Source organism: Megalobrama amblycephala, linkage group LG15 (genome assembly GCF_018812025.1).
Source record: "Megalobrama amblycephala isolate DHTTF-2021 linkage group LG15, ASM1881202v1, whole genome shotgun sequence".
NCBI classification, from domain to species: domain Eukaryota; kingdom Metazoa; phylum Chordata; class Actinopteri; order Cypriniformes; family Xenocyprididae; genus Megalobrama; species Megalobrama amblycephala.
In genome coordinates, this window is record NC_063058.1 from 19692194 (window position 1) to 19707687 (window position 15494).

The 15494-nt window shown below is 36.6% G+C and overlaps 1 protein-coding gene across 1 annotated transcript in view; it reads right to left on the reverse strand.

The window, feature by feature from the left end:
- map1ab (microtubule-associated protein 1Ab) overlaps positions 1–14430 on the reverse strand; it is a 43837-nt gene extending 29407 nt beyond the window's left edge. Inside the window, 2 exon segments of the mRNA XM_048159651.1 lie at positions 10360–10461; positions 14104–14430. Coding sequence (XP_048015608.1) covers positions 10360–10461; positions 14104–14356 — 355 coding nt within the window. The 5' untranslated portion in view covers positions 14357–14430.
- Positions 14431–15494: the final 1064 nt, after the last annotated feature.

Genomic DNA, 15494 nt, shown 5'->3' on the forward strand with positions numbered 1-15494 from the left:
GTGCGTTAGACAGACGTCTTTGACCTTTGCGCTCAAGTCTTTCTCAGCATCATGACACGACATTCTAAAAACGTGGTGTTAAAGTAACTTTTAATAAACGTATCTCGACACCTTGCATTTTTTCTCACTCCACTGCCGCATCTTGCGCTTTTCACTGCAAAACACGTTCTGTGTGAATGGCTCCTGATACAGTGTGTCTGGAGACTTCATCTCATGTGAATGTGCATCATTTTAATGATATTTCTCAATATTTCTGTGCATTTTTCATGTGTGAAACTTTTTTAATTAGCAAAAAATTGCAGAGTTAAATATCTGGCATTGTTCCAATTACCTCTTCTCAAGTGGCATATCCGTTCATTTATAGGTCAAGATGATTTGCCAAAATACCAAAATCACCAATTATTTTTCTCAACTTGAGAAGTGAAATTACAACTGAGCCTATTCACTTTAACCCTCATGTTTTTTGGCCTTAAAAATGTCACACTATCATTTCATGGTTTTTTTTCTTCTTCTTCTTCTTTTTTTTTTTTTTTTTTTTTGTGTGTGTGCTTGACCTGAATAAGTTTGCTGCAGGCACTGATGTGTGTGAGGCTTTATGGCATAAGAGATCTGAATTTTGGTGCAGTTTTTTTTTCTGTGCCCATTCTGTTAGACAGGCCATATTTTCAATTTCCTCTCTGTGGAACAATCTCTGATATATTTTGATCTGTTTTTCAGGCATAATTCACAGTCAAAGGCTCAATTTATGAAGGTTTACTGTCTTAATGTATTCTTCATTCATATGGGTAGTGATTGTGAAATAAATTATTTCCTCCCTCTCTTTTTCTCTTGTATTTTATTTATTCGTGTAATTAATGATGTAACGAATCATGTTGTTTCCTACCTTAAAATGCTCTGGGAAACTTACTGTCATAACCAGTGCATCCATCTAATGATTTATTAAAAACATCATATAGACAAAGTATGCTAAAATCAGTGCCAGGTCATTTTTTATGTTATGGTTTAAGTGCTTTGACTCAAACAGAATCTGCAGTGTTATCAATATCCAAATCATAAATTATTGAGCAGCCTCAATTATGCATGTCTGACCTCTCTCTACTGTTTAGGATGTCAGCACAAATTGCATGAATGAACAGCTCTAAAACACTATAATATGTCTTTTTGAAAAAGAAAAAACCTTTTTCAGTAATCTTAATATAGTATATACACTATACTGTTTGGGGTCATTAAGTTTTTTAATATTTTTGAAGGAAGTCTCTTATACTTGCAATTATTTGATCAAAAATACAGTAAAAACAGGTTGCATGCATGATTGTGAAATATTACAATTTAAAATAACTGTTTTCTGTTATTATTCTGTATTGTAAGATGTAATTTATTCATGGGATGGTAAAGCTGAATTTTCAGCATTATTACTCCAGTCTTCATTGTCACAGGATCCTTCAGAAATGATTTTATTATGATAAATATTTTTTAGCATTAACATTATAACATTATAGGTGCTCTTACTGTCACTTTTAATCAAATTAATGAATCCTTGTGTTATGTTCTAGTTCTGTTTTGGTTTTGATTTCATTCTGTTCCCTGTTCTGGTTTGCCTGAGTTCGTTCAGCTATTTTGTTTCCATGGTTACTCATTAGTTGCTCACCTGTTCTTAGTTCTGTTGATTACTCTGTCTATTTAAACCCTTAGTTTCCTCTCTTCATGGTTCAGTGTCATTTCAGTTTACGTGGTTCTTTATGCTATTACACTTTGTGATTCTCTGGCGTGTTTCCCTTTGGATTTATTATTACAGACTGTTTGTACTCCTTCGTCATTGTGTGTTCATTACAACCACCATATACTTGACAGAACACATAAGCAAAAGAAAAGAAAATGACTTACCAGCAGTCCTGCCTAGAGCAGGAGCCTAATAACCTCAAGGCCAAAACCAAGGACTTCCTAGATCTGGCGTGCCTCACCCAATACCCGGATCGATCGCCCACTCTGGACCCAGAGCCCAGCCAGTCGCCTCTCACACCCTGCACAGAGCCTATGCCAGAGCCCACCGCAGACAAGGAGTGCGAGCCTGCCATGATGCCTACACCAGTGCTGACGCCAGAGCATACCGGAGCCCGAGCCTGGCGGAAAGTCTGACCGGGTGTGTGAGCCGGCAACACCGTCTGTCACAGTGGCTGTGCTAGTGGAGTATGAGGGCATGGAATGGAGCCCCGCCCACACTCCCGCCAATAAGGGTGAACTGCATATGGACTCTGGAAAATATGAGGAAGTGGAAGAGGATATTCCCCTGAGTCTCCCATCTCCACTGGTCCCACCCAGCTGCATGTCCGCTGGTCTTGCGTCTCCAATGGTCCCACCCAGCCTCCCTCTCCCACCTCCTCTACCAAAGACAGCCAGTCCTTCAGCCCCGCCTTCGCTGGTTCCCTTCAGTCCCTCGGCTTCCCCTCTGTTGACTACACCCTGATGCATGGATCTGCCTCAGGTCTTCCATTCTCCAGCTCCACATTGGCAAGTGAATCCCCTGGCTCCGTCTCCAGCTGCTGAGCTCATCACTCCACCTCAGCTCACCGACCAGTCGGCTCCACCTTGGGTCCTCCCTCCCTCGTCTCCACCTGGGGCCATCATCCTTATGGCTCCACCGGGCTTCCTCATCCCTCCGGCGCCACCTTGGTCAGTCATCGCTCTGCCTGTGCCACGACACGTTACATTCTAGTTCTGTTTTGGTTTGTTTCATTCTGTTCCTTGTTCTGGTTTATTTCCATGGTTACTCATTAGTTCCTCACCTGTTCTTCGTTCTGTTGATTACTCTGTCTGTGTCTCTGTCTTAGTTTCTTCTATTCATGGTCCTGTGTTGTTTCAGTTTACATTGTTTTTTATACTATTCATGAGTTCACACTTACAAATGATTAGATAGAGTAAGAGTATGTGTATTTGGTGTGCTGTCTTGGGTAGGGCTCAGAGCTCGGAATGATGCCCAAACCTAGAATACTCCCCTGTATCTTTGGTTAGGATAGTAACCAGGCAAGTGTGAGGAGACAGGGTGGTGGAGGGATGCAGAAAAAACTGTTGAGGAACATAGGTGAGTCGGCTACGTATTTATTGGCCTCCTCTTATGCTGATTGGGTAGATCATTTGAACATGCTCCTCCCGAACTTTGTTAATAAAACATCAATTACTTATTGTGATTCTTCTGTGTGATTTCCTTTGGATTTATTATTAAAGACTGTTTGTTTGTACTCCATCATTGTGCACTCATTACAACCACCTGAGGTAGTGTAGTAGTCTATGATATATAATCTGAAAGAATTTTTCGCACTTCCATATAAACCGAAATAAGTGATTATTTCCAAAGTCTAGGTTAGTAACAAAGCAGGAATTCTGTGAAAGTCCTTTTTTTTCATTGTATCAGTACCTGCTCACTTCACTTACTGTTTGCGCTTCATCCATAATGTATTACAGTCCTCTCTATGGCCAGCACACTGTAAACAATTTCACAGGAAATCCCTCTGAAACACAATCGTGGTAACATTCATAAAATAAAATATAAAAAATGCCTAAAACTGCATAGTCAAAATGTGTCTGAGCCAAAACTAAAATCAAAATCTGTGTAATCAGCTTGAGCGTTTGATTTGTTCCTCATTTCAGTGCCTGTGCGGAGCCATGAACGTCTCACTGGCCTTTTGTTTTAGTCAAAAACAAAAGACCGCTGAAATTGCTCAAACAACTGAGGGGAATTGTGTCTGTCCAGCGCTTACAAATATTGTACAGACCAGAACTGGATAAATTTATTTTCAGAGCTGAATAATATTTGGTGAATTACCAATACCAATTATTCTCTCAAGGTCACAATGTATGTGTGAGCTTTTATTTTTATTTATTTATTTTATTTTGTGTGTGTGTGTCAAGAGCAGCAGCCCTTTCCTGATCAGTTTAGACTTTATAAAGTGCTTTTAAAATTTTCAGAGGTATGAAGTTTTGGCTCGGGGCCTTAATTATCAGTCTGTCTGAAAGTCATGTGATCGTTCACTTCCTCCTCAGCATCAGTGAAATTCATAATTATGGCTCAGTGCTTGTATTATAAATAGGTCCTGCTTGAAGCTTCAGCTCTAGAGTACCAATTTCCTTTGTGTGTATCCTGGGAGGAAAAGGAAAAAGTCAAATGGGGACCATAAATTGTACATCGAGGACCTTGTTGCACTCTCAGTGACACTATTACAGAAAATGACTCATTTATTTATTTTTAAACCGCGAAAGTAAAGATTTTGTATGTGCATGCTAACTTTACATCAGCAGCATAAGCATAACACTCTTTAAAAAAGTATTTGGGGTTGTAAAGAACTGCTTTGGGGGTTTCCGACTCACGGAGACATACAAGCTAGCAAAGAAATCACTGATAATAGAGTCAGACACCATGAGAGGGAATGTCTGGGTCAGATTCTAGATATAGTGCCAGCTAGGTGCTGTTAACCAGGACATTCACAGAAATGATAGATAAGGTCAAGGTTTGGCTGCTTACTTGACTACGATGCCATGAATGGGAAAGCTAAAAGACAGCTTTCTCTAGGTATTCTAGACTTTCTGAGAGAGTCTAATGGGAATTTGTGAATCAGACGGGACCAGAAATATCAGAACATTCTTCTCCAGACCATTACTTTCCTGCCTGCAGACAATCGGTCTTAACCACTGACTCATAGAGCATAACAGTGGTTGAAACGTCTCATTTGGTCTCTATAATAGGATATTCAAGGGGATGAAGCCTGTCAGCAGCTAATGCAGTGATAGTCATAGTTTAATAGAAACCAATTATGGCAGAATCTGATCTTAAAAATCAAAGTAAAAACAATTACTCTAATTTTACCTAATTTTTTCAGAATACATTAGATATCATAAATCCATATAGTGTCACATAAATAGGGGAACTAGAGTTGTTGCTTGTGCATTTAGTACTTCTCTCCTCACAAAACACACTCATTAGCCCCTCACGTCGGCGCTCACCTTGGCTCATGCCAAGATGCAGGTCACCATGGAAACATAGTAGAAGACGAAAGGAGGAGGTTGAGTGACTCAGTAAAAATGAAAACACTGATCATGCCGTTTCCTCGCCCTGAACCTCCCTGTCAGCCGCAGTTTTAAAAGCTAAACCTCTAGACACTGAGGCTCTGTCTAATCGAGGTCATTCCTGCTGTGAGACGGAGGGGCCTTAAGTTATACCTGCTGATGTTTTCGCTTTTATATAATCTGTTGATGCCATATTTTCTTGTTTCTGCCAGACATCGAAGGGATCAGTCCTGTTACGCAGCACCTTTGAACTCTAACTTTTAAAATACGAATATAATTGTGCTGTAAGGGAAGTATTTCTATAGAAAGACATAACAGGATTTAATAATATGCTCTGGTCAAGCTCAGATAGGCTACTTAACACCAATGACAAGACAATTAAATAGATGGACTCTAACAGATAAGACATATACACACAAATAATATATGTGTGCATGTGTAATATATATATATGTGTGTGTGTGTGTGTGTGCGTGTGAAGACTTCAGATGCAAAAGTCTAAATGCTGTCTGAAATTTTCTTCTAAAATGAGCATTTTTATCAAGCTCATATGTTTAGGTTAATTTCAATGGCAATTAATATTTTCATTGCCATTAAAGTGAAATAACTGAACATAAACATACAAGCTGAAAATCATTTCTGTATTTTTTTCAAACAAAATAAAACTTTTTAAAATTACAATAAACATACATTTCACAGATGTTTGTTACTGTTGTTCTTTAATTAACATAGACGTCAATTCCTGGTTGTTAGAAGTTGGGACATGAGAAAAAATTCAACATTTGTTTAAGCCAGAGTGAATTCTGTGATTCACTCTTATATAAACTTAATTGTGATTTATTATGATTAAAAAAATATACACTTCTGTGCAAAAGTTTGGGGTCGGTAAGATTTTTTAATGTTTGTGAAAGAAGTCTCGCGCTCACAAAAGATGCATTTATTTGATCAAAAATACAGTAAAACTGGAATATTGTGAACTATTATTACAGTTTAAAATAAAGGATTTCTATCTGAATGTATTTTAAAATGTAATTTATTCCTGTGACGCAAAGCTGAATTTTTAGCATCTTTACTCCAGTCTTCAGTGTCACATGATCCTTCAGAAATCATTCTAATATGCTGATTTGCTGCACAAGAAACATTTCTTAAACATTTGCTTAATATTATTGTGAAAAACAAACTCTTACTGATCCCAGACTTTTAAATGGTAATGTATATAACTCAATACCTGACCAATATTATTTCCATCTTTAATATTAGTGTGTTGAATATTTTATCCAATATGTTAAGATATATATGATGGGAACATAAAAATGTGCTGCATAATAAGAATGACACAGCAGAATCTTTTAGCCACCTGTCTTATTCAAAGGGCTTCAGAACGCTGAGTAACTCTCAGTGCATTTCAGACCCAAGGGCTGTGAGGATATAATCAGGCATAAAACAGGCATGCAGTACTTACCAAAACAGATGAGAATGAGAAAATGTGGGTGCATGGAATGTCTGCTAATACATACATGTATACACTCATATAATATATATGTATACACACACACACACACACACACATATATATATATATATATATATATATATATATATATATATATATATATATATATATATATATATAAGGTGATAAGGTGATAATTGAGATATAGTTAATTTTGAAGTTTTATTAAGTGTTAAAATGGAGATTATATGATTTTTATAATTAATTAACACTGCATTTGTCATTTTTTACAAGATGGACAAAATTTGTCAAAAAAAGTCATTCGGTTTAACCAAAATTTCGGTTTTACCGAATGACACTTTTGGTTATACTGAATGACAATATTTTCAAACAATGCTAACAGGCTGATATCTAGCTAGCTAGCAAAAGGACAATCAAACATTTTATATTTAGTACAAGTATTTAAAATATTACAACATTTTCCATGTTTTATAGCGGTTGTACTGAATGACCTGATGTTTCGGGACATGCATATGAGCAAGTGAAAACATGAATTTTTCAAATAGTTAAGAGAGAGTTAGTTACTTTGCTTCACGACCATGTGGTCCTTTGCAGGTGTCTGAATGATGTCACATCCTGTCACATGATATTGACCGCATGACTTGATCCAAAATGGTCCCTTTATATTGGTTACTCCGAATGACATAAATTAAATTAATTTTTCCGGACATCATTCTTTCTCATAACAAAGCAACGACTTCTACACATAATTTTAATACCATTTTGCACTATGTTGATATATGATGTTATAAAATCATGCCAGAAAAAAATATATATACATTTATTACATTTTAACATATTTTAATCACAAATGAAATGGCTGTATTGGCCTTTGGACGGTTAGACCAAATGACATATAGAGGTAATTTTTAAAATATGTAGCAAAATATAATTAAAACCTTTTGGATTCAATAAAAAAGACCTAGATGTACTACCTTACATACTTTGACTGTCATATATTAAGGCCAAAAAAATTACCCGTCACATAATTGACTTTCTCAGCATATATATGTATATATATATATATACACACACACACACACCTCTTTTGACATTGTTCTGCATTACTTAAAATATCCATTAGATGGCAGCAGCTCATCAGTTTATATTTATGAAGAAGATGGGAAAGGACTGAGTTCAAAACTGAAAAACATGAATTATATCCTTAATAATAAAAAATACAGACAATTCAACTTCAAGTCCTTATATGACCGAAAAAATCACAAAATATCCATCAGTCCTAGACAAAGCAATTAATTTAGCCAATACTTTATTTTCCATTTTGTTGTCAATCAGAATAGAAACAAATCTATTTGTGACCTAGGACAGACACTGAACTCCCATTAGCTTGAATGTCATTGATCTATGCTAAGGTGCATGCTGAATATGATAGGGTAGAATCAATACTGTGGTCCCATTTGCACCATCAGCCCGGGAGCCTTGTGTCTGACAGACCTAGAGCCACAGAAAAGCACAATCTGAGACATCAACCTTTAGTGGGTGTTAACCATATATCACCCCACAGACCAGTCATCACAATCTAATCTAAGCACACATCACGCCCTTCAGCAGGGTCAGAGGGCATCTCTCCACCTCCCAAGCACTATTTGATCCATTTTTTTGTGCCATTGCAGTTTATTAGTGGTGCTCTTTTGTTCTAACCCTAGTAAGCATTTAACTTTGGCACATAATTCACATTCTGCTACAGACATGTATCTTCCTCAGATAGTGTTGCTTATTGAGGAGAGGTGTGCTATTAATATTCTAGGCTGTCAGACTTATGATTTTTGCCGAGCTTGCAATAAAATTAACAAAAAAATGCTTAAAAAACTTAGAAAACACTTTGCAAAACATTTTCTTGGCAATAGGTGGCAAAAAATGACTGTCTTTGTGAGTGAGTCATAGAAGTGATTCGTTCAAACACTGATTCATTCAGGAACAAAATGACCCTGCATCCAAATGTCCATATTATCCATCCTAAACAGTATGTGAGATTAGAATAAGTGTGTCCCAAAGCATAGAATGTTGAAAAGAGTATGTCAATGGTCTATTTCCAGTCGTTTTTTGAAGTGTGGATCAGTGCACACTCTAAAGGATAATATTGGCCACAACAAATTGCGCTTTGGATGAGGATTCGGTTCAGAATTACAAACAAAAGTAAGTGTTAAAAAACTACACAATATGGTGGATATGTGCGACCGACAGTGAGAGGTTTAGATAAAGGTTTGAGTGACTAATAATCAAAGTTTAACCTGATAAAAAATATTCATTAAATGTTATCAGTGTTATATTTCATCTGCAAAAAAGATCCGTTTGGCTATTAACTTTTAAATGCATCATTATGCATTAATATGAAGAGAGTTCTCCGCATGAAAGACATGCAACTGGCAGATCAACGTGCCACTGCATTTCTCTTTGAGGAAATGAAATGGAGGAGGATGGAGGATTTTAACTGTGACAAGATGATTGACAGGCCTGTTTATAGTGACAGGATGCGACAGACAGCAACCGTTTAAGGCGCAATAGTATGTCCCAAAGCTTGTGTACTCTTTTGCTACACACTCTAAAGTATGTACCTTTTCTTCACAAAAAGAGTACCTACTTTTATGGCTTAGTATAAAGGATGCAGCACAAGTCTGTATGAGCAAGTCATTGAATCATTCACTCAACTGATTCATTCAAAAACACAGATTCATTCAGGAATGAAATACCCCTGTTGTTTGTTACTATAGGAGAAGTGCAACAGTTCTGTTCAGGCTTTTAACCAAAAACCCATTGACTTCAGGACAATGGAACCAGAAATGCTAACTCATGCTAACTAAAATGCTAACTTATTTTCCCCATTTTGGCCTACAGAAAAACATCATTCCTGCAGCACACTCTTATTATCATTTATTGAATATCGACTGTGATTACTAGCCTATATATTCGAAACCAAAAAAGCTTTTTGGTTGGGTGACATTACTAAATTATATTACCATTTACATGAAATTTCCAGGTACTGTATAATTCACCCCCTCCAACCGCAGCTTAAGGTTTAAAATGGTTAGTAAAGCACTTCTCAGCAGTTAGGAAATGAATAGCATGCTAGCCTTTTTATCACTTTTATACCGTCCGAGGCACATTTGAGCCTTATGATTGTGCCTCAGCTCAAGTTACTACACAGATCAAGGTCCGTCCCGCCCTACACACACACACTGCAGCAGTCAAGCCTTGGCTCTGCAGCTCCCCTCCTCCTGACACAGCTCTTTGATTAGCACTGTGCCAGGCAGTACAGTGAAGGCAGCACCCGTGCAAACACACATGCTGGAGTCCGTGGAGAGATTCTCAGCACTGCATTGGCTGCATGCGGTGCATGTTATCTGTGAGCTTGTTGTAAGCAAGAACACTGCAGTGTGACCTTGGGCTGGCAGTATGTATATGAATAGCTTGATTCCCAACTTTTCCTTGAAAATATTTATTTATGTGTGGCATAAATGAATGGAAAATGTATGTCTTAAAGGGATAGTTCACCCAAAAATGAAAATTCTGTCATCATTCACTCCCCCTTAAGTTGTTGCAAACCTCTATGAATACCTCTATGTTAACAACAGATTTCGCCCCCCATTGACTACCATAGTAGGAAAAAAAATACTATAGCAGTCAATGGGGGTCGAGATCTGTAAATGATGTAAATTTTCATTTTTGGGTGACCTATCCTTTTAACCATGTAAGTGTTTACTTAGCTTTGAGCTATCTTTTTATAGAGTTTATCTTCATCTAGATGTCACCCTTTCAATTGGACTGACCTCTGACCTCGGCTGAGAACTGGGCGGAATGTCTGGTTATGAAAAGCTGTAGTTGTTGGTCCAGGTCACATTCTGACACATTGATGTCCCAGGAACGGATACCTGCAGGTACAGAGAGACATGCGACATGATTAATATGAGCACAGTACTTAAAGATTACGTGTATGCAATGTTCATCAACATCCTCATTTGACATCTTTCTTTAGTATATCGTATTATATTAACAATTTGTGTAAGGTGAGTTGAAAAATTTAAATAAATTTCCTTAAAGGATTAGTTCACTTTCAAATCAAATTTTCTTGGTAATTTACTCACCCCCATGTCATCCAAGATGTTCATGTCTTTCTTTCATCAGTCAAAAAGAAATTAAGGTTTTTGAGGAAAACATTCCAGGATTTTTCTCCTTATAGTGGACTTCAATGGCCTCCAGACGGTTGAAGGTCAAAATGACAGTTTCAGTACAGCTTCAAAGGGCTTTAAACGATACCAGACGAGGAATAAGGGTTTTATCTAGCAAAATGATTGCTCATTTTCTAAAAAAATACAACTGTATATGCTTTATAAACACAAATTATCGCCTTGAACATACTTTCGCTTTCCGCATTCTTCAAAACGCTTACGCTGTATGTCGTACACCTTCCCTATTCTATTTATGGAACGAACGCGGCACCAGTTTCATTTTTTTCCATAAGTAGAATAGGGAAGGCGTAAGACATATGACTTATTCCTCGTCTGGTATCGTTTAAAGCCCTTTGAAGCTGCACTGAAACTGTAATTTTGACCTTCAACTGTTTGGTGCCCATTGAAGTCCATTATAAGGAGAATAAACCTGGAATGTTTTCATCAAAAACCTCAATTTCTTTTTGACTGATGAAAGAAAGACATGAACATCTTGGATGACATGGGGGTGAGTAAATTATCAGGAAAATTTTATTTAAAAGTGGACTAATCCTTTAAAATTTCATGCCATTTTTTTATTACAAATTATTAAATTACTTAATATAATATATAATAACAATTTGAGTAAAAAGTTGAGTTCAAGAATTGATATACATTTTAATTTTATATTTATAATATTAATAATGTACTTGTAATATAAATAATTTTCAGTTTAATAAACTTTCTGTTTATATTCAGGTTTAAATTTAATATTTCAACCCTGTATTTTTAATATGGCTTCAGACATCCGCCATATAGTTCTTAAAATGAGATTCAGTGTGTTGTGCTCAGAATATTCATTGAGTATTACATAAGATCCCAAAAGTTCAGATGTCTCTTAAGCTCCTACTGCATTGAACTTCAAAGTCCAAATTGGAGAATTAGGGAATGAAATGAAATCTCTATTCCTCTTAACTCTCCTCGGCTGTGTCCTTCCTCTCTTCTTCATACAGATGAAGGGCTGTTTTCTTCAAATTCTGTTTTGCTTTGTAGATGAAGTGTAAATGTTGCAAACACTGCAGTGTTTGTCCTCAGAAATGCTGTGTCATTGGGATTTAAAACAGGTAATGACCGCAGAGATGAACGGATACCTCTATTTCCTCAGATTTACAGCCTATAGAAACATGACGTTCCTTACAGTATTGATTTTATTCTCATCGATATGCTAATTGCTGATTAAATGTCTGTTAGGAAGAATGGGAGGCTTCTAGATGTCCAAACAATAGAAAATGCTGCAAGATTGTAAATCCACTGAATGTAACAAGTCTACCATAGTTGACCCTGAATATTATGTTACAATTTGGTTGTTTCTCAGCGGCTCTCATTTGTTATTTTATACAAGTTATGGACTTTTTGAGCAGTTTTAAACTCAAAAGTTCAGCTTCATGTTCATTGGAAAAAATGCTAGTAGTTAATTCGGCAAACCAACATTTTTTGTCTCTAAAGAAGCTTGAAATGGTTATGCATGCTTTTGTAACATCTCGATTGGATTACTGCAACTCATTGTATATCGGTGCTCCTCGGTCATGTGTTTCACGTCTGCAGTTGGTTCAGAATGCAGCGGCTCGGCTTCTTTGTGGGAAGCGTAAACATGAGTCTATTACGCCAGTTTTGATCTCATTGCATTGGCTGCCAGTCAAATATAGAATTGATTTTAAAATGTAATTTTTTGTCTATAAATCATAATCAGGCTCCACTGTACCTATCTGATTTGTTACATCCATACACTTAGATCGGCTGATTCTGGTTTATTGCAAGTTACCAGGGCATGTCTCAAAAACAAAGGTGATCGTGCTTTTTATGTTGTTGGCCCTAAGTTGTGGAATAGTCTCCCAATTCATATCCGAGCTGCCTCAACTCTATTTATTTTTAAGTCTACTTTTAAAACTTGTTACTTCTCCCTGGCATTTAATATTTCTTGACTTGCTGTGCAATGATCCTTTATTTTAGTGAACCTCATCCATTTTACAGTGTGTGTTTTATAGATTGTGTCTTATTTGTTTGTAATCTTGTTTACTATTCTGTTTTGCATACTCTGTGCAGCACTTTGGTCGGCTTCGGTTGTTTTAAATGTGCTATATTAATAAATATTGTATTGTATTGTATTTTATAACAAAAAAGTTGGCAGATAAACAATAAAACATATTTTAGATTACTAAAGTAAAGGTGTTACGATAAAAAAACAGCAATCAGTAGAAGAAGAGAGTTCTGCCATATGATTTTAAATTTAATGTATTTTCTGTAAACTATAGTTACATAATATGTGCACTTTGAAAAAAAAATCCAACCCACCAAAATTAAAATGTTGCATTTATTTACTGCTTTCAAGTTCATTGCACAATTTTCGGTCACTTTGAATTTAATTACAGATGAATAAATCAGAGTTGAAACTCTGAAAATCATGTAAAAATTATCAAAATGGCTGTGACAAGCTAAAAGTTTGGAATCAAAGACATTTTAAAAATTCGAAATAAATAAATAAATAAATAAAAATACATTGCGCTTCAATTGCTCAAGTCTATAAAAATTCTATATCTATACAATAAGGGGGCTACAATTGTCAATCTCTTTATTATACATAAGCTTAAATGTTCATGAAGATGCTTCTATTGAATAGTAGGCTGTGTTTCATTGGCTAGTTTATATTTGAAAAGATAAACAGCATTAGGGACACTCCTACTGTCATATTGATCACAGCCCTAGGGTAGGTGTAAGTTTAAACACCTGCCCAAAAATATAGTGGTAAATAAACAACATCATAAACAACAATAATATCACAAAACCCCCGACCTTACATACCTTAAAAACTGCAGCTTCATCAATATCATGTAAAAAAGCACAATTCATGGCGCAGTGCTCAGTGCAGTCACGCGAGGTCGCCGCAGTGTGCTGCTGAAACTAGTATGCAATAATGGTCTCATCGGATATTATAACGCTTAAAATAAGTACAGAAGACAGGCGATGTGTATGTACCATTAAGCAAATTATATCTTTGGAAATTGACATTTGCAACGTCGTTTTGACTGAACGTCCAAGATTATGTGAACACGCCCACCGCAGTATGCAAGTATGCAGTCTATATAGCAGTAAACTTGCGTTAAATGAAGTTATATGACATTTCTCTGATTTTTTTATTATTATTTTTTTTTTTTTACAATATCCCATAATGACTTAATATAAATATAAAGATAAATAATTGCTAGAATGAGAATCTAGTGTTTAATTTTTAATTTTTATTTTTAAATCAGGAAAAAATCAGTCATATTGAGTGGTAGAGGAGGCATGCTTTCAATAACAAAGGCTCACCGCGCTCTATGTGCTGTCTGGCGGCGTGCAGCTGATGCTCTGTCGCGATCTCTCCGATCACGATGAGCATGTAAAAGTTTCCCTGGCTGGAGGTCGGGCCGCGCCGGCGGAGATGGCCGGGATGCTGAAACCGCTCTTCGGTGCCCGACTGCTCGCGGTCCTCGTCCTCCTCCACCGCTGCCAGCGCACCTCGGGGCGGGATCTCCATGGAAACAACCCCTGGAACCGACGCCAGGCCCGCAGTTATCTCCATGACAACTGCTGCCACCTGCTCTGTCTGCAAAGTTAAGACAGGGAGGGCTGCTGAAACTATGCGAAACTAGGCGCTGTTTACCTGCGTGTGATTGGTCAAAAGACCATGCAGCTGTGTGATGTCACGCTCGACGGCAAAAAAAAAATTGCGTCGCGATGCAAATACGACGCATAACGAGAATGTTTGAATAATCAGCCGTTCTGTAATTTAACTGTTGTTAAATCAACTGTCGTTTAATAAGGTTTAATTATTACAGTGGTTATAAGTAGGCGTATAATGATTTAATTCAACATTCAACAAAATAAATGTGTGTCCCGAACGTCGTTCACGTTTGTTTACATTCATTGTTCTCCCAACATCGCATTGTTGAGAGATTGACGCCGATTTTTACTCACATTTGGCGACTGGCGACAATGGCGAGTGTTAATTCTAGGCCTGTAGATAGATATGGTACCTCATTTTGTTATTTAATTATAATTTTGATATTATTAGTATTAAATTACATAATGATAAGACGATTATGTGTGAAATAACACTAATAGACTGACTCCTCTGGTATCCAGTCTGCACGTCCTGATATTGCTGAGTTAGATGCGTTCCTGGGTCAACATATTTTGTTGATCCTGGAACAACATTCTAGTCTGAAAATGTAGTCTTAACCCTATTCATTTCCTTAAGTTATCCCAAAAATCAGAGGGAAATGATAGATGAATAACACTGCTGTAGAAACACCAATTCATGATTTTAAGCCTAAACTTGACATAATCTGTAAACTTGTCCCTTAAATCTGATTGGTTGATTTGAATGTTGTTCCAGGATGAACAAAAATGTTGACTCAGGAACATGTTGAACTCAGCAATATCAGGTTATGCATCTAATCTACTGTAATAATCCTTTGAGATCTGCATGGCATTAAATGACAAAAACTAATTTAAAAAATACACCAGAGAAAAGTTAATAGACATGGGTTTGAGTGGTGCAATGCCTACATGTACTTTTCATTCATCCTTAAAGGGATAGTTCACCCAAAAATTAAAATTTTGTAATTACTCAATCTCAAGTGGTTCCAAATCTGTATGAGTTTATTTCTTCGGTTGAGCACAAAAGAAGATATTTTAAAGAATGTTGTAGGAAAAAA